This window comes from Esox lucius, chromosome 18 (assembly GCF_011004845.1).
Source record: "Esox lucius isolate fEsoLuc1 chromosome 18, fEsoLuc1.pri, whole genome shotgun sequence".
Classification (NCBI taxonomy): domain Eukaryota; kingdom Metazoa; phylum Chordata; class Actinopteri; order Esociformes; family Esocidae; genus Esox; species Esox lucius.
The window spans coordinates 26,845,093-26,870,246 of NC_047586.1; the positions used below are offsets into that span (position 1 = coordinate 26,845,093).

The 25,154-nt window shown below is 40.7% G+C and overlaps 2 protein-coding genes across 3 annotated transcripts in view; one reads left to right on the top strand and one right to left on the bottom strand.

Moving 5' to 3' along the window:
• The window catches only part of lin9 (lin-9 DREAM MuvB core complex component), a 45,072-nt gene extending 24,729 nt beyond the window's left edge, over positions 1-20,343 (top strand). For both annotated transcript variants that reach the window (XM_010865233.4, XM_010865234.5), the window contains 12 exons: positions 3,562-3,666; positions 6,959-7,089; positions 7,187-7,312; positions 7,618-7,775; positions 8,101-8,234; positions 9,679-9,804; positions 10,150-10,251; positions 10,476-10,556; positions 10,671-10,796; positions 13,732-13,914; positions 14,565-14,662; positions 19,367-20,343. In XM_010865233.4, the coding sequence (XP_010863535.1) occupies positions 3,562-3,666; positions 6,959-7,089; positions 7,187-7,312; positions 7,618-7,775; positions 8,101-8,234; positions 9,679-9,804; positions 10,150-10,251; positions 10,476-10,556; positions 10,671-10,796; positions 13,732-13,914; positions 14,565-14,662; positions 19,367-19,472 (1,476 nt within the window). In that variant the 3' untranslated portion in view covers positions 19,473-20,343. The remainder of the gene's footprint in view (positions 1-3,561; positions 3,667-6,958; positions 7,090-7,186; positions 7,313-7,617; positions 7,776-8,100; positions 8,235-9,678; positions 9,805-10,149; positions 10,252-10,475; positions 10,557-10,670; positions 10,797-13,731; positions 13,915-14,564; positions 14,663-19,366) is intronic.
• A 218-nt stretch (positions 20,344-20,561) lies between these two features.
• Positions 20,562-21,833, bottom strand: mixl1 (Mix paired-like homeobox). Its single transcript, XM_010865232.4, has 3 exons — positions 21,752-21,833; positions 21,427-21,647; positions 20,562-21,311 (listed from the first exon to the last, which is right to left on the bottom strand). The coding sequence occupies exons 1-3, from the start codon at positions 21,795-21,797 to the stop codon at positions 20,700-20,702; spliced, it is 879 nt and encodes a 292-aa protein (XP_010863534.3). The 5' UTR covers positions 21,798-21,833; the 3' UTR covers positions 20,562-20,699.
• Between the last annotated feature and the right edge of the window lie 3,321 nt (positions 21,834-25,154).

A 25,154-nucleotide genomic window follows, 5' to 3' on the forward strand; every position in this document is an offset into this window, starting at 1 on the left:
TATTATTTTTATTCTTATTTTAATCATCATCTTCTTCCGCTTATCCGGGGCTGGGTCGCGGGGGCAGCAGTCTAAGCAGGGATGCCCAGACTTCCCTCTCCCCAGACACTTCCTCCAGCTCTTCCGGGGGGACACCGAGGCGTTCCCAGGCCAGCCGGGAGACATAGTCCCTCCAGCGTGTCCTAGGTCTTCCCCGGGGTCTCCTCCCGGTGGGACGGGACCGGAACACCTTCCCAGGAAGGCGTTCCGGAGGCATCCGAAAAAGATGCCCAAGCCACCTCAGCTGACCCCTCTCGATGTGGAGGAGCAGCGGCTCTACTCTGAGCTCCTCCCGGGTGACCGAGCTTCTCACCCTATCTCTAAGGGATCGCCCGGCCACCCTGCGGAGAAAGCTAATTTCGGCCGCCTCTTATTTTAATAAGCGGTCAAAACATTTTCTACGCAATGAATTACAATGAAGAACATTGTATATATTCTAAAAAGGGCAAGTACAACAAAGGCTTTCATTGGGGGTGTCCATCTTGTTTTCTGATTTTGGACACTGGACCACAATCAACTTGGGTTAACTCTGGTGTGATTTCATTCCCAGTACCGACTTCCGAGGTAAGTTGGACGCGGCATTATCCCGTATCCATGGGTTTAATAATTAACTACAATAAAATTCCGGATTTTTACAATTTAGCTGATGCCCTTATCCAGTGTGACTTACAGTAGTGTGCATACATTTACAACCTGGTCCCCCTGTGGGAATCGAACCCACAACCTTTGGATGGATGGAAAGATGGGACTTTTATTAATCCCCGGTGGGTGGGGATTCGTTCCTCATTGACTTTTATGCGACTCCCATTGAATCACCTGTGCTCTATTGATAAGATTGAGTCAAATAAGCCATTACAACTTCTCCGCTTAAATGCTGTTCTGAAAAAAAGAGGTGCGTTGGCGTCTTACAGGCAATGGTAAAAGTTTTATTTATCAAGTATGGCCGACAGTCTGCGATTTATTGATATTGAAAGCAAACTGGTCGGTGATGCTAGTGGTTACTCCTGATTTCAATAATTGAGGATCTTGTTTGTGTTCTGAACGCAAAAGGAATTGCATGTCAAAACGAGACTGAAGATGCGAACATTTAGCCAAATCTTTTCGTATTGTACATCTGGGGGTTGAGACTGCTGTGTCACCTCGTATTCGTTCAGTTTTGAATTAGCCTTTTGTCCTGACAAAGGCACTGATTCTTTTTATCTCATCCACACTTTCATATTATAGCCGATTGCGACAGGAACCACATACCGCTTTACAAAACCCATCATTCAGCTTTACTGGTCCTATTATATCTTCTAACATGAGTGTGTAGTCTGATCACAGTAACGACGATTTACTCAAGTTTTCTTTCTCAGATTGATATGGTGATATGGTGTGACATACATCCAAATATAAATAAAGCCCCATCAAAATATTTCTTATTATATGGGTATCGTGTGCCATGCCACAATTCAATAAACTTGTACTTAAGCGATTTTGCTGCCATCTTCACGAACAACCTTCTTGGCCTGATTTAAGAGGCTAACCATCGGTAGACTCCCATTGAATCACCATTTTACTCCCATTCATTCTCCATTGCCCCTTTCATTCCCCATTGACTTCCATTTAGTTCTTATGGAGCCCCATGCATTTGTTGGTTATGGCGCCACCATCAGGCTAGTCAGCTTAACATTGCGGAGGCCTTCCTGCCATAGGCCTAAACCCATATACTAAGTTTGGTTGTACTAGTTCTCACCATCTTGCATTAATGAGCATTTGAATTGAGACCATGCCCACAAGTATTTTCATTGGCTCATTGCAGTCATTCTTTTAAAGATATCCGCAATCCTTACACCAAATTTTGAGATACTTGTCCCCTAGATGTGCTGCATGGAAATCAGAGCAGAGTTCTAGTTTAAGATAACTTTTTAGTGTTTCAGACAAAAGTCAAGATGGCAGACTTTATGGGTTCTTGAGGCGAATCTCAGACCTAGGTCATATGGCATGGATATGCCAGTGTGGCTTTTGGAGCGGCCTAGAATGCTTTTTATAGTGCCACCTAGAGTTCAATTCGACCCATAGTCTAATGGATGAAATCGGCCGATGGTATACACCTGTGGGAAAAGTGGCGTGTCTGTGGGGTTCTCCTTTATGGCAAGGATAGTGAAATAGATCACCAGTTGTTACCTGGAAAGATCAGACTTTGTCAGGCACTTTGACACTAAGTATGAATTTACATTTTATAGATTTTTTTTTTTCTTATTTGAGTATTTGTATTGCTGTATTTGGCTTAGTGTATTGAACTGGTGCCAATGGATTGGGTGGCTAAAAGTGCTGCTCGCTATACCATCTATTTTCCTTTTGAATTGACACTGTTCTTTATATCCTGGTAATTCCCGTAAGCCATGTTTCACCTCACATCAAGTTCTTTTTGTGTGTGTGTGTGTGTGTGTGTGTGTGTGTGTGTGTGTGTGTGTGTGTGTGTGTGTGTGTGTGTGTGTGTGTGTGTGTGTGTGTGTGTGTGTGTGTGTGTGTGTGTGTGTGTGTGTGTGTGTGTGTGTGTGTGTGTGTGTGTGTGTGTGTGTGTGTGTGTGTGTGTGTGTGTGTGTGTGTGTGTGTGTGTGTGTGGAAATTTGTATAGGCCAAATTCAGGTATAGAGTCATGCACTGGAGGCAATGGAGTGGCTGGCTAAGAAAGTGCTGCAGGAAATACCCTTCGTTTCCCCCCATAAGTTGACACTTTATATGTATCCTTTATACCCTAGTGAGTTATTCTTGAAAGCCATATTCCACCTCACAACGTCTAGTTTTAGTTTTTTAGTCTTGCACTCAAGCCAATTGAGTCGGTAGCTAAGAAAGTGCTGCTATTGTAATATATGTTGAGAGAGATATCAAAGAAGTTGGTCAATAGGGTAAGCACAGGAAAATGTGTCTGGCAGGGGTAATTTGGGTCTGGCAGGGGTAATTTGGGTCTGATGGTCATACAGACTTCTGATTCAACAGTCACTCTCTAAGGCAATAGACAAACACTGGCAATGGAAAATGCAGTGGTAGGATATGCAAGTATGTTGTTTGTGTGTGTGACAGAGACAGACAGCATAGAAATTGGTTATTATGTTGTATCACCTACATTGTCCATTGGATGGGAATTAACTACTTTTTGCTGAGGTAATTGTTCCGCCATCTTGCAATGTATCTCTTATTCCTTACAACCCTATAGGGAGGCATATGAGACGCATGTACACCAACATTCAGGTTAATTGGACTACCAGTTCATTTTAAGGTAACTTTTTTATAGTGGTCATTAAAGTTAGAATAAAGGGCTTTTGACATTGCAATTAGTTTCATTATCAACCCTGTTCCAAAGTATAGCTGAGCTATACAACCTACTTTTCCAATTGTAGGTTGAGTCACCACATGTAAAGGCATCCAAACGTATGACAATCTGTTACCTTTGCAGGCACCCTTGCCACCTGAGGGAGGTGTCATATAGTGTTAGATTAATGACATCACTCATACTTACTATCCCCTTCATGTTTCCAGCCGACACGGAGCTCCAAGAGGAGCAGACTGTTCAGAGATGAGGATGAGCAGCGCCTCCCATCCAGGTCTCCTAGAAGGAGCCAGAGGGTCACGTCTGTACCACAGGTAAAAGTTGATTAGCAAGTGATAATATGAAACTATATAAACCTATACTGTGCCGGGCGAGAATGTTGGCCAGGTTTAATTTTTTTGAGAAAACTACATGACTGTCAAGGTTAGCAAATTCACTTGTCCAAATTGCCTCAGTATTCTCCAAGGCCCAACTAGCCTTCTACCAATTGGCGGTGTAAAAGGTGCCCAGTCAAAAGGAGAGGTACAAAATTGCAGAGGACTTCATTCTTTCAATTTAGTCCAAAACAACTCAATTTCTGTTGACAGACGTCATTTCATGACGTAGCAATGATTTGTCCTAGTATTTGGAAGAGAAGGTTATTTAGAATATGAACACTTTGCCATTCATGTGGATGAAGCCACAGACCGTAACAAAGACTCTGTTTTTGAAGGCCCATGGAGTAATTTTCCACAACAAGCCATTATTCACCTCTGATCCAATCTAATATTAGCATTATTTGCATTGTACAAATTCTTGAATTGATACTGTGCATCCTGAACCAGAAAAGCTGCTACTATATTCAGTAATCTGTATCACTAGCGTTATAACCAATATTTTTGTAATAGCAGTCGGCGGAATTTGGTGACTTAAAACTGGCACTGGTATTGGCATTCTAGTTGTCAAGAGATTTCACCCTGTGTTTCCTGAAACACCTCCCACAAGTTGAACTGGTTTAAAGGGCATTTGCGTACCCTACGGTTCAGCTTCTCCCACAACAGCTCATTAAGGTTGAGATCCGGTGTCTGTGCTGGTCACTCCATTATAGGCAGAATACTAGCTGACTGCTTCTTTCCTAAATACACTGCTAAAATAAATGAAGGGAATACAATCAGACATCGAGTCTCGATGAATTAAATATGTTAGATTCAATATCTTTACTGTATATTGTGTAAATTATACATAACAGTCAATGGAAATCAAAATCACCCGACCGATTTGAGAGCTGGTTTCAAACTCCCACCAAAAAATCAAAGTAAATAATTGAAATCGCAGGCTGTTCCAACTTGCGTGAACTTCATCAATGTGACTCAGTATTGTGTATGGCCCCCATGTGCCTGTATGGTGTCCTTGGGGATCTCTTCCGAGACCTTGTTCCGGGTATCAGTGAGCTCCTGGACATTCTGGAGCGTTGCTTTGCGGCATCGGATGCACCAATACATAACGTCCCAGAGATTCTCAATTGGATTCAGGTCTGGGGAACTTGAGGATCAGTCAGTGGCTCATAACTTTTCACCACAGCGTCTCCCGTCTCTTTCACATCTGTCAAGTGTTCAGTGTGAACCTGCTCTCACCTGTGAATAGAATGGGGCAGCAATGGTGGACCTGCCAATTCTGGTGTTGTCTGGCGATTGCCAACCAAGCTGCACGGTGCTGGTCTGTGAGCCCAGGTCCCACTAGAGACCATGAGGCCCTCATGCAACCCTCATGGAGCCTGTTTCTGACAGTTTGGCACATCAGTAGCCTGCTGGAGGTCATTTTGTAGGGCTCTGGCAGTGCTGCTGCTTTTCCTTCTCGCACAAAGGAGTGGATACCGATCCTGCTGCTGGGTTGATGCCCTGTCCAGTGATGCTCGTATAACGGCCCATCTCCTTGTATATGGATGTCATCCTGGAGGAGCTGGACTGCCTTTGCAACCTGTTTGGGCTGCAGGTACTGCCTCATGCTACCACTAGTGATAAACAGAGATGGGGAAAAGTCACACATGGTCAAGTCCAAGCAAGTCTCAAGTCTTAACCATCAAGTCTCAAGTCACAGTTCAGATAAATCAAGCAAGTCAAGTCAAGGGTTCACCCTAAGCAAGTCGAGTCCTTATAAGTTTCAAGTCAAGTCACAGTACTAAAGAGATGAACACACACACACCTCTGTTTCTGACGTGTGCTCGGTGCGAAGCTCGATTTCAAAATCAAATAATTGCGGTACAATTTTTTGGGGGGACGAAGCGGAGGGATCTTGAATCAGCCTGAACGGGTTGTATTCGCTATAACAACCGCCTCGCTATACCTTATCCTGCTTATTACATGGCTACCTATCAAATAAATCTAACAAGAAAAAAACATTTTAAAAAAAAACATAAATTGCAACCAAGGCCAAATTATGACAAACAAAAGATTAATTACATTAGTAACTTAATCGTTACAGATCTTTGTGAAAATGAATATAAAGAGATTACTTTCTTACCTTTCCTTGTGGTTCTTAAAATGACAAAATAAATTTGGCGTTGTTGCATATTTTGCATCTGGCAAGTCTTTTTTTATTCACACAAAGTCCTTGTATCCAAACAATACTATTTGTGGAGCTCGACTAACATTACTGTCTGCCATGTTTGGCGCGGTTTGAATTGTGCTGCGTTAAAGGCACATACGCTGATTAGTGGTGCTGATGTCACAACATATAAAATAATTTTATTGCTGTTTGCTTATTATAAGTTCAAGTCATTGTCGAGTCTTCCACGTCAAGTCTCAAGTAACTTGTTCTCAAGTCAAAGTCAAGTCATTTTCATACTTTAATCAAGCAAGTCACAAGTCCTGAAAATTGTGACTCGAGTCAGACTCGAGTCAAGTCATGTGACTCGAGTCCCCCATCTCTGGTGATAAGGACACTAGCAAAATGCAGAAATGTAAAACATAAGTCGGGAAGGATAAGGAGAGCGCAGTTGTCTGTGGCCACCATTTGTAAAACCATTCCCTTTTTCGGGGTTGTCTTGCTGTTGCTTCTCCAGTGAACCTGTTGTCACTTTCCTTTGCACCAAAACAGGTGACATTGATTCAAAATCGCTTATGTTTCCCACATTGATATCACTGAAGTTTAATTGACTTAATGTTATACTGTGATTACGTGGTCCCTTCATTCTTTTGAGCAGTGTAGTTCTTGCATTGTTTGGTGCTGTGCTTTGTGTCATTGTCCTGTTTTAGCAGGAAATGTGTTGCTATCAAGCGCTGTCCACAGGGTATGGCATTTGTCCTCATGCTCTGTGGTGGACCGGGGTAACCCACTCTTTCTATTCTGGTTAGAGCCAGTTATGCTGTTCTGTGAAGGGAGTAGTACTCAACGTTGTATGACATCTTCAGTTTCTTGGCAGTTTCTTGCATGGAATAGCCTTCCTTTCTCAGAACAAGAATAGACTGAGTTTTGGAAGAATCATCTTTCTTGCCATTTGAAGCCTGCATTCGAACCCACCATTACCTCTTTTAAACCCTGTGGAAATGTCACTGCCTGTAGTTTTAACCAGTCTGGATCTGATTAACCCACAAACCTCATTGTTGTTAATGTTTTGTTTTCTAACAGAAGTTTGCTAACGTGACTACCCCAGATAAGAAAGTGTCTCAGAGAATTGGTTTGAGATTGAGAAACCTTCTCAAACTGCCTAAAGCGCACAAATGGTGCATCTACGAGTGGTTTTACTCCAACATAGACCGGTAAGCTGTACTACCACGACAGCTATTTTATGCGTGTGCACCGAGTAAACCAAAGTTCTTTATGCTATTAACCTGTCCACCCTTTTTATCCATCCAGACCATTATTTGAAGGCGACAATGACTTCTGCCTGTGTCTGAAAGACTCCTTTCCCAACCTGAAGACCAGGAAGTTGACACGTGTGGAATGGGGTACAATTAGGAGGCTGATGGGGAAACCGAGAAGGTATTGTTCATTATTTATTATATGGTCACATGTACCTCATAAGGTCTTTGTTTTTCTGTGGACATGGACTGTCTGCATGAATATCCCTTTGTTGTTCTTTTATTCGGCCTATCAGCTGAAATGCTTTATTAAGAATGATTTAGTCACTGAAGATTTGGGCTTAAAACTGCCACTTATATGAATTTGTTCTACACCACCACCGGCTTACCCCCAAAATATAATATACCCCCCTCCTGATGTTTGATCGCCCAACTGGATGAAGCATACCAGTTACTTGTATCTGTAATTCAAGTGTCTCCTTCTAGGTGTTCATCTGCCTTCTTTTCGGAGGAGCGGACCGCTCTGAGACAGAAGAGGCAGAAAATGCGTATGCTGCAGCAGCGAAAGTTTTTTGACGTGTCACATTGCAAAGACCTGCCAGAGGAGATCCCCTTGCCACTTGTCATAGGAACTAAAGTCACTGGTACGGTTTTCATGGCAATTCAAACAACATCAGCATTTAGTCATGGCTTAGAGTAGTCCAGGGGTCTAAGATGTGTCCTCCAAACCGTGTGTACTAAATAATTAATGGCTTTGAATTTGCACCAATTTTCAGCAATTAATCAATTGTAACTTTCAATACTGAATAAAGCCTTAAGTCCTGTAAAGACATAACAAAAAGTTATAACATAATATTTTTATGCCTGTAGTCCTAGCAACCAATCCCCTGTAAATATCTCAAGGCATTTTGTGGGCGGCTGTTTGTGTATGCAGCCTGCTTTGACTATTGATGTGTCTGTCTATTTCAGCTCGTCTCCGGGGGGTCCACGATGGCCTGTTCACAGGGCAGATTGATGCCGTGGATACAGGCGCTGCCACCTACCGTGTGACCTTTGATCGGAATGGGCTGGGTTCTCACACTGTGCCTGACTACGAAGTGCTGGTACAGCTGGCTTTGATATGCTACAGTACACCAGGGATTCCACCCTGCTCTGACATTACATAAACCCTTGATATTTTTGTCCATTATTAACAGTGCCGTCATTGCCTGAGTACATGTCTATTTAGCTTGCATTCCTTCTGTCCATTGACATTCTAGTCATTTACCCAAGCCGCTTAATGCTGTAAATGCATTCATCATAAAATAAATGTGTCACGCGATCTACACTACCATTCAAAAGTTTGGGGTCCCTGAAATAAATGTTTTTGTTTTTCTTGAAAACTTTTTTAATTGAAATAATTGTCCTCCATAGTTTGGGGATGTGCTTTGGGTAATTTTCCTGAAAATTGGCTCCAATCAAGCACTGTCCACAGGGTATGGTATGGTGTTGCAAAAATGGAATGATCGCATTCCTCCTTCAAGATCCCTTGTACCCTGTGCCACCACCAAAGCACCCCCAGATCATCACCTTGCCTCCACCATGCTAGAGACATGGTGAAAAGAACTCATCCAGCATATTTTCATTTGGTCTGAAATGATGAATATTCTTCTTTGTGACCAGAACTCAAACCTTGATTTGTCTGTCCATAACACCTTTTTCCAATATTCTGCATTCCAGTGTCTGAGCTTTTGCCCATTTTAATATTTTCTTTTTATTGGCCTATCTGAGATGTGGCTTTTTCCTTGAAGCTATTTCTGATTAAAAAAAATGTATGAACAAATCTGCTTTTCTTTTAAAAACGAGGACATTTCTAAGTGACCCCAAACATATGAACGTTAGTGTAAAAACAGGCTGCGTATTACATTACATTCAGATTGCTATAAGGAGTGTCAAAAATATGAATGTTTTATTAAAATGGTTGTGCTTAAAATAGTGCAGACCTTAAAGATGAACGATTTTCATTATTTTTCTAACCCAGTGTCCCAATTTGAACTTTTGGCCTTGCCTCATCACAGCACATCCCATCAACATCTGGACAATTAAAGATTGAGACATGACCTTTGAAAGACATTGGTGGTTTTGTTCTTCATCTTAAACTGCTCGCTTAACCAGGAAGTACTTTCCAGCACCTACACGTCTGGAGGAAGACCAAGCCATTTACGGACTAACAACAAGGATGAGGCTTCCAGACACCCAACCTTCCACAAGGAGTCGATTTCGACAAAAGAAATGGCAACCGTTGTTTTACCAACCCCAGATTGTGCTGTGCCAATTTGTACCGCCAAACACAAGGCCCCCAGGGAGTGTCGGTTTTCTTGTGACCAGTGAGGCTTTGACTTTAAGCCATACCGGAGCACCAGACATTACATTCGTCAACTGACCACTTTCATGTGTTTTTGGACAATTTACAGCAAGAGATGATCCCAGTGAAACAAAATATGACAAATACCCTGGTATTTTACTCCTTTGCCAACTGTTTAATTTGAAATGTATGGTTTCTTCTAGAGTAACGAGCCAAATGAGACCATGCCCATCTCGGCCTTTGCCCAAAAACTGAGACCCTCCCGCTTTCAGAACTTCATGACCCCGCCTAGGGGGAATTACCCACCTGGTAACACGCCCGTCCTCATGGTAATTATGAAATGAAGACTTCTGTGCACATTTTAGTTTCACCACTTCTCATTAGTTATAGAATATGGAAGACTTTTTAGGAGTCGTCTTTCCACATTTATTTTTTTGTGAAATTAAAGCTTGTGTAATTTAAAGTATTACAGTAGAGCGTAACAAAGTTATTTTCATAGTTTGTATTTTATTGATGTGTGTTAGAAGTGCTTACTTGCAAAAAAGACACTTGTCTCAATGATACATTTTGCATAAAAGATTATAAAAAAGACATCTGTTGCATTATGACTGTATTGACTAGTGTGTTTTTATTTTATTTTTTGCCATCAAAATTGTCACACATTCCTTTGACAGGACAATGATCCCCTTATCAGCCAGTCTCCATGGAAAAGCAAGCTTCCTGGAGCAGAAGGGGACACACTTGGTGGATTCCCTGTGAAGTTCTTGGTCCAAGTGGTGAGTGTTCATGTCTTTGCCATCAACAGGCAGAAACAGACTGCTTAGAATATCTGTCAAACTTGGTTTGTTGTATTTTGACAGCGATACCTTAAAGGCAATTGACTTACCTACAACGTTCTTACAGGGTTTTGCAAACGATAAGCCATGTTTATAGTTGATTTTTATCAAATGTTGTAATGTTAGTATAAATGTTCCAGTATTGCTTTCTCCCTCTCTTCTAGACAAGGCTCTCAAAGATCCTTATGATCAAGAAGGAACATATCAAGCACTTGAAGGATATGAACGCAGAGGCTGAAAAACTGGTGTGGCTATAGTTTGTTCTTTATGTTATTGTATGTTTAGAGCTTGTGTTTGTATACCTCTGTTACAAATGTAAACAACTTAACATTTTAGGTTTGTGTGGGCTGTCTTTGCAGAAGTCATATTCGATGCCGATAGGCCTGGAGTTCCAGAAGCGTTACGCCACCACAGTACTGGAGCTGGAGCAGCTCAACAAGGACCTAAACAAGGTGCTTCATGAGGTCCAGCAGTTCTGCTGTGAGGTCGGTACATATTTCATGAAGAGACTTATTTATTATTATTATATATGCTAGATGGGTCTTTTGAAAGCATTTTGAAAAAGTTCTCCCCCTGGAGTGTTAGTGTTTTTATTAGTACATTTATTAGTAAAAATAACATCTGAAATCGCACAATTTAGATTTTTGCCAGACCGCGTAAGCGGAGTGACTTACTGAGTGACGTGATGTGACATCACTCCACTCAGTCACTCCAGTCTGTCAATCACGTCAGGCCGTGACTGACGTGAGGCTGTGACTAACGTGACGCGAGTGACTGCATTATAGTAAGCCTGAAATAAAACAGTTTATTGTTTTATTGCGACTGTTTCTGGTGGATTTTCGAAGTACACATCCATGCATGCGTTTTGGGTCAGGATAGACAAACACTTAGCTGGCTACAACATTCAGTAGTTAAGTTATAGTAAGCCTTATATAAAACAGTATACGGTTATATTGTGACTGTTTCTGGCATGGAAAAGTTAATCTTCAGTCTCGCTAGCAATTGCTCAATTCTTATGACCATTCCTAGAAAGTTAGTAGATACTAGTAAGTCTATTACTGGCTAATAAGCTGTTAAAACGGCCAGTGGCAAAAGTCATACAGTTCAAAGACGCCATTTGTGGTGGAGGTTGACTTAGCAAGAAACTTTAGTTAGTTTAACTGAATCGGTGTCATTCACAAATGGCCAATTAGCTGTTAAAATGGCCAGTGGCAAAAGCGGATTTGTTCAGGATAGACACAAACTTCGCTGGCTACAGTCTTCCATAGCTATGTTATGGAGAGCCTAAAATGACACTTTACTGTTATATTGTGACTTTCTGGTGGGTTTTAGATTTGTCTTAGGATATCTTCTGCATAGACAAACACTTTGGCTACGATTCTCTTCTTTTCACTTGACGAAACAGTCTGTTATTGTTACCTATATTGATACAGTAGTTATTGTATCAATGTCATTCACGAATGGCTAATAAGCTGTTAAAACGGCCAGTGGCAAAAGCCATGAAGTTCATAGATGCTTTTTGTGGTGGAGGAAAACCTAATAAGGAACGTTACTCAGTTTAACAAAATGGCTAATTGTGTATAACGAAATATTCAAACTTGGCGTGATGTTAATACATAAGATTATATAATGTCAAGAGGCTATATTGACAACCGGCAAATTTACAGCTCTGGTGTACTGGATAATGACACATCCTTTCTATTGCGGGCCGACTGAACTAGGCTTGCCTGGTTTCTTGTTTCCAAACATCTATTATTCAGCTCTGTCTCTGGCGTTCTTAGCATCGTCCAAATTCATGAATGGAAACTGTTTCCCACTTCCATTTATCAGAATGATTTACCCACCACCTATTTCCTGATAGTTAGCGTGTGTTTTGTTGATACAACAAGTGAAGCGTGTCAGTTTTCTTGTACGGTTGGTCGATAATTATACAGTATACCTTCTAACAGTATAAGCAACATACTACCAGCAGTAATAAAATTGATATCAGAAATTAGATGCATAACTAGTAAGGAGCATGTTGTTTTTGGCATCTGTGGATGAAGTGTATTGTGACGTCATAATCATATTCTGGAACTCTGAGCAAGTACTGATATCTAAGATTCTAAGCTTACTAAAAGATGCTCATGGAACTCTTTAATCACCCCAGGATAACATCTGTGGATCAACAGGCCTCTCTTGCTATAGCAGTATCAAAGTAAATGAGTCAACTGTAAGAAAGAGGCTGCACAAGCTTGGGTGAAATGAGTCCGGACGGAAAAGGCCTCTGTGATCCTAAAATAATTCTAATGCACGACGTTTGGCTTGAAAATGCCTGGATAAAGGCCAAACTCAAAGGTGTCGAAGTCAAAGGTGGAATTGTTTGCCCACAGTGCTAGAAGCCATATTTGTCAAACAAAACCCTTCCTTTCCACAGCCAGCTAAACGTGCCAATTCACATGGAATGTTATTATATTTACCAAACACCAATTGGAAAATGCATGTATAATCTTAAAAGAAAATTGTCTGTTTGTCACATCCACTTATCCATTCTGTTTTGCTATAGAATGTCCACAATTGCTTTACTCTACCTTGGAGTGTTCGTGGAGAGTATTTGAACACATTTTAATAAGATATATGTTAATCTTAAATATTGAGAAGGTTGCTAACAGAAAGTTGTATAACAGTCTTGTAAAATAATGATGGCGATCACAGCACGTGAGCAAAAAGATAATGCTGTATTGGACATGTTTGTTGGTATTAGGGTTGTAACGATACACACATCCGTACTGTACGGTACAGGACGTTCGGTTTGGTATGCATTGTTATCCGAATTAATATAGTCTAGTTTTAACCACGCGCGTTACTTTTTTGTGTGCGAAACTAACATTCTAAACTCAGTTTCCCCCCAGAGACGGCTCTTGGGGCCATAACTTAGCAACTGAAGTAGCCTAGAACAAGTAACGCAACGTAACTTAACATTTCGGTACGTACCGAACTGTGACTTTTGCCTGCAGTTACACCCCTATTATCTGTGTACTTCAGTTGCTAAGTTACGGCTCCAAGATTCGTCTCGGGAAGAAACTCTGAGTTTAGAGTGTTAGTTTCGCACACAAAAAAGTTACGTTTGTGTTTAAAACCAGACTACATTCATTCTGATCACAACCTTACTGAACCGAACATCCTGTACCATTTTTTTACCATCCTGTACCATTACTCAAAATCATTATTGACAATTAAAATGTGCCGACTGTGCATCCTAATTGCTTGGGGTGTACATACCTTTTCATATGACTATGTGGCCTGGCATCCTTTTATCTGGCAACGACCAAAACATGAGCAATATGCTTGCCATATAATCGATGGATAATGTCAGAATTCTGTCAACAACGTTATGCAACAATATTCATCTAAATACACATGTCCCTGTGCCCTCTCTAGCTGGCCCCCGATCAGGGCATGGCACCCACGGACCGGCCCACAGAGCTCCGTCAGCGCTGTGAGGAAGAGGCTAAGGAGATGGTCCTGCAAACCAACACTCTTCGTGACGACCAGCAGTGCGTCTCCAACCCCAGCCTCACACACCTCATCTCAGGCCTTACCGCCTTACTGCTGCAGATCAAGGTTAGTGTCAAATGCAAACACGTTAGGGATGCACTGATCTGCTTTTTATGGCTGATATGTTTTGCCAATTGTTATCTACTGGCTGGCCAATCACAGGCCAATACCAATCCATTTTGTTTCTTTTTGTGGAGTGGGAATAGAGACTTGCCATTTTGACTAAATAATCTTCATATTGTTGAGAGGCACTTTTGATAGATCTGTACATCCACAGTAATCTAAATCTGTTTTAAGTTCTTAGCTTTATGTGGGGCCAAGGGGCCAGATTTTTTCTGTACTACTAGCATACATACACGCAAAAATAACCAATACACATCTACAGTTAATGTATCAGATAATGGTGTGCCGTCACTACGACACCTGCTGCAAACCCTGTAACGCCAATTGTATAATTTGCTACATGTGTTTCTGAGACCTCTGTAATCAAGCAATCATCTGTGAAAAGGTTTGCTGGTGGTAACTGTTTTAAAAATGTCAACTTGTGTTTTAGCTGGACCCATGTATTAAGCGCTGTGGTTGAAGAAAGAATCTAAATCTGTGTATAAGCCGTGGTTTATAAGTAGATCTTAATGGCAGTGGGTTATTTTTGTCTCTGGTCCACTGCTTATGTTCTTGTCTTGTGTCTTTAGTTTGATCATCTGTTTGTGTTCCAGTGTCTGGCTGAAGGAGGAGACCTCAACTCCTTCGAATTTAAATCATTGACAGACTCTTTGAATGATATAAAGAGCTCAATAGACCCCTCCAACCTCAGGTAAGTGCCTATGAATTTACATCAGTTCTCTCATATGTCTCTTATGAGGTAAGATGGATGACCGCAATTGTAGCTTTTACAGAAAGACTATTTGTCCAGCAACATTAACTGAAATCTCCTGCTGATCCATGGTCACACTTCACTCTGAGGCTACCATTGTCAAAGTGGCCCTGGGTTCTTAGCTGCTACCTCCTGTGCACTTGTAGTGATGGACAGTAGCAAGCAAGCAACCAACCAACCAAGTTCATTTATATAGCACAATTCATACATCGAAGCAATTCAATGTGCTTTACCAAGAAAAAAATATATAAAAATACATTAACATAAAAACAAATACTCAAATGAAAACAAAAATAATTGAAAAATTAAATAAGAAAATATAAAATGAAGCTATAAGGCTAAACAGTGTGGTTCAGTTTAAGAGCTCAGTCATAGGCAGTGGCGTTGTTAGACCTGGGCGTTTGGGGCTATAGTCCCGGTTCTTTTATGAATAGCCCCTGATCTCAAATTGTTCCAAAAATAATACAACATTTATTTTTATAGATCTATAGATTATTTTTATAGATCTCTTCATCTATAATTTTGATTATGATCCTAGCGACGCGTCTGGTCATAGGCATGTGAAAAGAGGTGTTTTTAACCTGGATTTAATAATTGATACGTTTGGGGCACCTCTTAAGATCTTCTGGTAGTTTATTCCAGGTGTGTACAGCATAAGTGCTAAACGCAGCTTCTCTATGTTTACTACTAGCTGACCTGTGTTCATGGATCTAAGAGCCCTGCTCAGTTTATATTCCTCAAACATCAGAAATGTTTTAGTGTCCTAAGCCATTCAGAGATTTATAAACTAAAAGCACCACTTTGAAATCTATGGCCTGAGAATCCAGCTCTTTACTAATACTTGTTCTTTTACTATTGTTGCCAAACACAATCTGTTTTATCTTGGTTTAATTTTAGACAATTTTGGTTCATCCAGGTATTTATGTGCTCTATACAATGACACAGAGTCTATTGAGCTGTTGACATACGGTTTGAGGGCCATATATATTTGAGTATCATCGGCATAGCTGTGGTAGTTAATGTTGTTCTGTAGAATTTGGCCCAGAGGTATCATATAGTGATTGAACAGAAGCGGTCCGAGAAGCAGCCAAATATGTACCATAAGTACAAATTCGGCCCATTGCTTTCAGCAAAAGCTCCAGTCTTTCCCCAGTGTGTTGATCAACGATAACAAAACATGCCTAGAAATAAATATACAAATTAAAATGATGTCGGTCTGTCGTGGTGAAGAAAGAGCTGAGTCGCAAGGCGAAGCTCTCGATTTACCGGTCAATCTACGTTCCTACTCTCACCTATGGTCATGAGCTATGGTCATGACCGAAAGGACAAGATCCCGGATACAGGTGGCCGAAATGAGCTTTCTCCACAGGGTGGCTGGGCGATCCCCTAGGGTGAGAAGCTCGGTCACCCGGGAGGAGCTCCGAGTAGAGCCGCTGCTCCTCCACATCGAGAGGGGTCAGCTGAGGTGGCTTGGGCATCTGTTCCAGATGCCCCCTGAACGCCTTCCCGGGAAGGTGTTCCAGGCCCGTCCCACTGGGAGGAGACCCCGGGGAAGACCTAGGACACGTTGGAGGGACTGTCTCCCGGCTGGCCTGGGAACGCCTCGGTGTCCCCCCGGAAGAGCTAGAGGAAGTGTCTAGGGAGAGGGAAGTCTGGGCATCTCTGCTTAGACTGCTGCCCCCGTGACCCAGCCCCAGGTAAAGGGAAGAAGATGGATGGATGGATGGAAATAATGTCAGTAACATAAACACACAAAGTGCCATCTTTAAGTTTTGTCAAATTAAATGATTATTTTAGCAATTTGTTTGGACAATGTTTGGATTTTTATTTATTTTTATTAAACAGTCAGTATATACACTCACCTAAAGGATTATTAGGAACACCTGTTCAATTTCTCATTAATGCAATTGTCTAATCAACCAATCACATGGCAGTTGCTTCAATGCATTTAGGGGTGTGGTCCTGGTCAAGACAATCTCCTGAACTCCAAACTGAATGTCAGAATGGGAAAGAAAGGTGATTTAAGCAATTTTGAGCGTGGCATGGTTGTTGGTGCCAGACGGGCCGGTCTGAATATTTCACAATCTGCTCTGTTACTGGGATTTTCATGCGCAACCATTTCTAGGGTTTACAAAGAATGGTGTGAAAAGGGAAAAACATCCAGTATGCTGTAGTCCTGTGGGCAAAAATGCCTTGTTGATGCTAGAGGTCAGAGGAGAATGGGCCAACTGATTCAAGCTGATCGAAGAGCAACTTTGACTGAAATAACCACTCGTTACAACCGAGGCATGCAGCAAAGCATTTGTGAAGCCACAACATGCGCAACCTTGAGGCGGATGGGCTGCAACAGCAGAAGACCCCACCGGGTACCACTCATCTCCACTACAAATAGGAAAAAGAGGCTACAATTTGCACGAGCTCACCAAAATTGGACTGTTGAAGACTGGAAGAATGTTGCCTGGTCTGATGAGTCTCAATTTCTGTTGAGACATTCAGATGTTAGAGTTAGAATTTGGCGTAAACAGAATGAGAACATGAATCCATCATGCCTTGTTACCACTGTGCAGGCTGGTGGTGGTGGTGTAATGGTGTGGGGGATGTTTTCTTGGCACACTTTAGGCCCCTTAGTGCCAATTTAATTTAAATGCCACGGCCTACCTGAGCATTGTTTCTGACCATGTCCATCCCTTTATGACCACCATGTACCCATCCTCTGATGGCTACTTCCAGCAGGATAATGCACCATGTCAAAAAGCTCCTTTTTGTCTTTAGCCCAGGCGAGACGCTTCTGACACTGTGTCTTGACACAAGGAATGCGACCACTGAAACCCGTGTCTTGCATACGGTTCTTGAAGCACCCCCACATTTTTGAGTGGGTTTTGTTTCACAATCCTCTCTAGATCTTCAATATTGTACCTTTTCACAATATTCATATTTTCGCCAATGCTGAATTTGGGGTTTTCATTAGTTGTCAGTTATCATCACAATTAAAAGAAATAAACACTTGAAATATGTCCGTCTGTGTGGAATGAATGTATTCATTATACAAGTTTCACTTTCTGAATGGAATTACTGAAATAAATCAACTTTTTGATGATATTCTAATTATATGTCCAGCACCTGTACATATTGGTTTCAATGTTTAGAAATTACTGCCCCTTTATGCAGTGGTCTAATGCATAGAGGGGTAGCATTTGGCTGTTAAAACAGTTTTATACATACTATGCAGTTGACCATTATGTTAGTGACTCAAATAAAACACACTGAGCTGAAAGTCAGAACGTATTGTTTAGTAGGTAAGAACCCATCAAGTCTGCATCATCCCTCATACAAAAATACAGACATGTCGTGTATATGAAGTGTTTAATAATCTTAGACGTCATTACATTCCTAATTGTTAGTTAAGAGAAAAGCAAAGCTATCTTACTAGTACAAAGCAGAACCTCCCTGATAGAATGCTATTAGTTCTCGTTCTCCCAAACAATGAGTAAACAAAGGCCACTAGTTAGCCCATGCCACAGAAGGTCAGCCACATACACCGTACACCAACATTAAGACTATTAGTCCTAATAATGAATACTAGTACAGTATTCTGCGTCTATTATAAATTTGCAACGTTATGTCCTGCAACGCAACCAGTTGACCTGCAACATAACTAGGAGGACTTTGTACAGGGACAGCAAAGAGTCTTTCATGCATGTGTTGGCCAAAACCTCATGTCCTCCTACGTTTAGCAGGAGACAAGAAAATTATAGAGTACGTTCCTTTACAAGGATTTACAGTGGACAAGGAGAACTGATCCTACTCCCCCGGCACAATATTTTGAACCACATTCATGGATTGTAAATTTTGTGATAATGCTGTTTTGAATGTTCGTTTTGGGGCTAGTGTCCAACGGCACGATTCGCTCAGTGTATCCTCACTAAATTTTAGCTAGCTAATGTTAGCAGTGCTAGTAATTCTGTACTAACTTTGCTAGCTGACAACATTGCCATTGCACATTTGATAATATGATTATGGCTGTGTTGTTACTAACTGCTACTAGCCTGCTTTGGCAATATTGTCATAGAACATGACTGGAATATACTTTGTTAAACATTCAGATCATACCACCTCAGTACACCATTTAATTACCGTTGTTATTACCTTCAGGTTGTTTATTAATATATTTAATAATCATAAAGTTTATTTGGCACTGTCTGTGGAGACTGGAGAAATGTTACATTTCACTGGACCCTAATAATGCTTACATTTTGGATCTGTAGGACTGATTGCTATGCTTATTTGTGCTTTTTCTGCTTTATCCCAAACTATTGTTTTTATGTCTATGGTTTTGGCTGTTTCTATATATTTTTCACTCTCAATGGCTTCTTTGATGTCTTTGGTCCTCTTGTTGACATTAATCAGACTCAAGGCAAATGCTCAGTTCTTGACATTGCATAATTTTACATCACTTAAAAAATTGTAAAGATTTTGTGTTGGGATGGTAATGCAATTGAAATGTCAAAACTGGCATTTGAAACAAGTGTTTCACCACTTTCCTGTCCTATAAACATCGAGTTTGTGGGAGGGAAAAACAAATATGTATATGACCAAGATGGTGGTTGCATGTTGACATGGTCTAAATTTGTGTCTCCTGTGCAGTTGCTTCCAGAACAACGTAGAGATCCATGTTGCGCACATCCAGAGTGGCCTGAGTCAACTGGGAAACCTCCATGCCTTTTCAGCTAACAACACTAACACGGTCTGAGCCTTGCATCCTTAAGCCACATACAGACTGGCCTGGTTAGCACCAACTAAGTGGAACATATACACACCATCTAGAATGACTGCAAGAAAAAGTCTGTCCTTTGGATACCCTGACTTCTGAACCAAAAGCCCTTGCTGAAATGACTCCATTCAACATGTAAGCTGTTTGAGTTTGTGGGAAAATATCCTTACTTTTACAACTCTGTCATCTTATCTTTGTGGATGTCTTGGAAGATGTTCACTATAATGAACACAAACTACTGTCAAAAGAGTTCACATGTACATTTCCTGTAGTTTTAATCTATGGTCTCACGTGCCAAACAATTCTTCAAAGTTTCTATAATCCATATTTATTTATTTTTAAGGGGGAGCTAGTGATAAAACCAATATTTACCATTTAAGCTTTTCTGTGACTTGATGTTGTGTGTTCCTTTAATCTATTTGTAGTAAGCACAGGGGAGGCTAAAGAATGTTTTTATAAAATTGTTTATTGTAGATATTTGTACAATACCTTTATGATTACTAGGATTTATTGTAACCATTTCTGTTACCTACTCAGAAATGGCTTTTGTAATTTTGTGTGCACTGAAGAGATTTTGGTATTTTTGTAAAATTAGATTTCTGTTTTTTGCAATTTATTTCAAATGGATTGACAGTCTCAAAGGGGGTTGTTGTTGCTGAATGCCCTCACCTGGGATAAAAATAAATTGGAGGAATCATATTGCCAGACAGATAAAGGTAATTACTTCCTTACGTTATTCTTGTTTGACTAAATGTTTGGAACCCCATTTTATTTTAGTTGGACAAATACTCCCCAGGCCTACATTATTGATGTAACCTAATTTAAACCACATTAAAGATGTTTGTTCTTAGCAGTTCGCCATTGGCTTTGTGAAGCTGTTTATGGAAATGCCTCATGGCTGCTTTGGCCAGGTGTTTTAGTTAAAAACACAGGCAGTAACATCCAGCCAGCCCTATCATTGCATTTGTAAATATTCATTGCTGGCATTTTATATTAAGCATAGGCAGTTTTTTTATGCATTCACATTTCTAAGGATAGATGGGGGGACTGCTACACAACACATGTACATTAAATGTAATATATATTTTATTGTGCATGTTTGCAAAAGCAAATGTTTTAAAATATACAATAAATAATTGTTTACAGCAATCTTACGTCCGTTGATTTTGAAGTTATGAACCCACAGCTCAAACTGTTCACTGCCTCTCACATGAAGTTGCCAAAACTAGTCATGGCACCGTTTTCCCACTCTGAATCTGAATCAGAGAACTCTTGTCGCTCACTGGCATGAATGGAAGAGAAGTGGTCAAAGTTATCCGGTCTGTTCTTCATTTGAGGATGCTGTACTTGGCACGCGACGTTCTTCGGAGAAATCCTGCCGAAGTTGTTTAATGATGGAATAGGGGGTATCACCACTTTCATCTCGGGACCGATTGTCTTGTTTGGGGGGAAGTTGTCATATTCAACCAGGACATGTTTTGGTCCTGCGATTGTCTTGTCTTGTTCCATTTGTTCAACTTTGCTCCCATTTCTTCCCATGGACGCGTCGTAAACGAAAGGGATAGCAGAGTGTTCGTAGTTGACCGTTTTCCTGTGTAGCGTTGACGTTGCGTGCGTTTTGTTCGTCCGGGTTTGAAGTCGTGGTCTGAAGTTGTCCCCGAGTGCGAAGTTCTGCATTCTCTGATTGTCTTGTGGCATTCTGTTATGAAGTTGAGCAAACGGGACCACTGCGGCGTTGGTGGCTAAACTGCTGAGTTTCATAGACATGGGCGACCCTTCCTGGCGACGGGACTTGGCACGTCGGTTCTGAAACCACACCTGACCGAAGAAAGAAGTTTAGTCGAGCATTTCAACTCATACCTCAAATAGTACTAGATAATTGTATTTATCATAAACGTATTGTTCCGTGTCTTAAAATGGCCTGGTGCCTCACCTGAATTCTGGACTCTGGTAGGCCGGTGAGAGCCTCCAGCCTTTCACGCAGGTAGATGTCAGGATACTTTGTGTCGGAGTAGACTTTCTCCAGCACCCCGATCTGTTGCTGGGTGAAGTTGGTTCTCTTCCTTCGATGGGTCAGCAAAGCCATGCTGTCCGCTCTCGGTCCCGTGGAGTTTTCAGAGTTGGAGAAGTCTGTCCTTTTGTCACCCCTATAATCTGTTAAACCAAAAACTGTCATGAAAACAATGTAACCAAGGTAGACCATTTTAAAGAGGGATGCATTGACCGTTTAGCGCATGTAGAATGACGCAGTAACCCACCTGAATGAAGCATGCTGTTCTTCTCCATGTGTCCCTCGGGGTACATCTGGAATTGGGTTAGGTCCCCCACTCTAAGCTTTCCCTGGACGGCCGACATATTACTCCTCTCGACTTGCTCCAAGAATGTTACTGACAAAAACGGCCTGACCCTTGTTCTTATATCCGCTCTCATTTCCTTGTGATCAAAGGTGACGTTTGAATGTGTGAACAGCGCAAGCCATTAGCGATGGCTGGCACTGGAGACGCACATTGTCCCTCGTCCGATGGCTAGATAAAGGTGTGAGTCTGCGACACCCTGAACCGTGGTGTGCACACGATCGCTTGAAAAGGTTTTAATAGAATCTGCACGTCCAATAAACATTTGGTGAAACATTTGGTTTTTTCAAGGGGATGAAAATTACGGACTATGCCTTCTTTCCCTGTATCCTTCTAGGACTAGGATTCCACCAGGCTGATTACACAGGTTATATGGAATATTTATTTCTGTCGAGAATATGTAAGTCTATATTCACCAATGATTATATTGCATCACTGGATGTAGGCTTTTATGTTTTTTTGAGAATATATAAATAATGGTATCTTGCGCACATTTCTGTAAAGATCTGGGGGAAGGGGCTGGAGACAGGTAATCACAGAGCTATGGACAGACCATCTGTTATTATAAAATGTTTTATCCATTTACTTTGTATAAAAACATAGTTTTTACACAAAGTTAATCAAGTTTATTTTGGATTCTGAGTCAGTACGCCATTTCATTGAAATCAGATACTTGTTTATCACAACCCAATATGAAACATGAATTTATAGATCTAAAAATAAAGGCAACTCCAGACTGCCCCCTTTACACATTTTGGTTTATACAATTTCTTTCATGTTTCACTTTAAAGGCTATTAAGCATGTAATTACTTACATGGAAGCAGTAAAATTGACCTAGCGCATTGTCTCAATGATAATCTTGTTCGCCAGGCGCTTTTCTGTCGAACTATGCACCAGCAATTCAAACTTGGATGTGGTTGGATGAATGGTAATGATACATACTGTAAACTATCAACAAAGAGCATGCCAATACGCAAATCCAGTTCAAAGGTGCCCATGAGGGACTGTTCAAAGCGAATGTCCTGCCTCCACTGCAGGCAGTAGGGGGTCAAGTCAAGAGGTCATACAAAGTCACTCATTCTAGTATGTGTTGTACCAGTCTCACAGACTGTGGAGTTACCAGGACAGACATGATTGAAAGTTTTGATGATGATGATCCTAAATCGGAAGTAATTATTCATTTGAAAAATGTGTTCTCCATTTCTCTTGGGCCTCGAGAGAAGACATTTTTAATTGGATACCAATGTGCTTGTGATCCAGTCTTGTACACAAGGGCAATTCACAATCAATGTGTTGTCTGAGGGCTATGTCTGGTTATTGTCTGTGTGCCCCCAGTGTTATGCTAACACTGCTCTTGAGGCTCTCGGTTTTATGTAATGGCTTGGGTCAATCGTTTTCAGACTTCTTGTAAATAATCCAAAGAATTAAAGGGGCATAATCTAAAGTAGTTAAGGGACACTCAGATTTATGCATAATATGTCATATTTTTTATTTTGCCCACATCTTTGATTTATTTTAATTTCAGATAGACCTACCCAAATAGTCACTTATACCAGATGACATTCTAAAGCTAGATTAAAACTCTGCTTTTGATAAATATGTAGATCAAAATAACTGTCACATATGTCTGTCACATATTGTGTAAGAATGTCACTGGCCCTAATCCTGATAAGATCTGATTTGGTATTTTAATTTAATTACAGGCTGGAGAAATGTGATTAACTCTTTTTACTTTCATCTAAGAGCAGTGAGCTGCTACGAGGTTGGGTTATCAGGCACAAGCCAGTGATCAGCTGAGCTATTATAGCAGGGATGGGGAGCCTTTGTCAAAGGTACATTCACACCCTTTCCACTCATCAGACAGACTGGGAAATGGACCACAGTTATTTAAAAGGAAATGTCAACATTTATGAATTCCTATTCTATCTATGCTTTTAACCTGTGTGGATAATACAGCCAGTACCATAATTGAACAATAAAACCCCATCCTGGTTGCCTCTGCCCAGGTACACTCCACTTCTTTCTATTTCTTTCTTTGAAAAATAACACTGAGTGATAAGATGAAATTTTAACTAAAATACATAGATTTGTAAAACCATATATTTATAAGCTATAACATCAACTTCAAGATTAAATAACTCAGCTGTTATTCAGGAAGTTGGTCAAGCATTCCATTGCTGTGTTATATTATGTAAAACAATGAATTTCAAAAATGTGTCTGTACTGTACTTGGCTATCTGGCCAGACTGTTTAAATTGACATGATTTTACTGTATAGAAGTTTTGGGTCCCATGAGAAAATCTATTTAATTGGGAAGTGTTTATTTCTTTGTAAAAAGCCCAAATTACACATTAAATACATTTTAAAAATTTAAAATAAAGTAACAAGAGTGTACTTTGTTGTCCAGAAGTAATTAACTTGTGAGACCGGTAAAACAAATTAGAAGATATTGGGGAAAGGTGAAGACCTCTTGAGTCCGATGAGCAGTACTTGGGGGAAGAAGTCTGCAGGGACAATCACTGTATTATAGGCCTATAGGCAACACCAGGGCCGAACCTCAACGTAATTGTTGAGCTGTGGAGGAATCACTTAGATGGGGAAAAGACCCCAAAGTAACTAATATCAAAAGAATAATTATGGCAAATTCTGCTAACTTGAAATAATTTGCCCCAAGACTATTGAAAGAACCGACACTACCATAGCAAACTGCTATAGTTTGGCGTTGAGCCATACTGACAATACGTTTTTGATACTTTTCATTCTATTTAAGTGTCTTTGTGTTTGTCTGTGGTAGGCCTATAGTGTTTTTCCGAACGAATACACATTTAGACCTATTGCTCAGATAAATGGGTTTTAACTATTTTCTCAGATGTCCGTGTTGTTTCACACCGAAATGTATATCGTGCTTAGGTAACTAAAAGAGAGACTAGGGCTGGTAGAAATGTGTCTGCCTTGAAAGGTGCATTGTGTACTGCCACCGGGTTCAATTGCAGCTGGAGATGTTTGTTTGGGTATTTGCGGGATTTTTATTTTCTAAGTTAAAAAACACTCTAAACTGGATTTGTAAATTTGCTACATATGTAAGTCGTCCAATCAAGACGTGGCAAGATGTCCAAAAAACTTCAGCCTCTGGAAATGAGTTCGTTTCTTTTCTTTTTCTGATTTTGAAATTAAAAACATAGGCACCATCCTAAAACTCCACATTTCTGATACGAATAATAATGACATTGTAATTGCACTTTGTTCTTTTATCGTGTTTCCGTGTTTTGAACCGTAGTCTTGCTACGTCATTATTTACATCTTCTA

Bases quoted from the DNA above. Each gene is read 5' to 3' on its own strand.
- mixl1 (XM_010865232.4), bottom strand. From the start codon at position 21,797: ATGTACCCCGAGGGACACATGGAGAAGAACAGCATGCTTCATTCAG. The intron at 21,648-21,751 runs GTGGGTTACTGC...TTGGTTTAACAG, and splicing joins GAACAGCATGCTTCATTCAG to ATTATAGGGGTGACAAAAGG. The intron at 21,312-21,426 runs GTGAGGCACCAG...TTCTTCGGTCAG, and splicing joins TACCAGAGTCCAGAATTCAG to GTGTGGTTTCAGAACCGACG.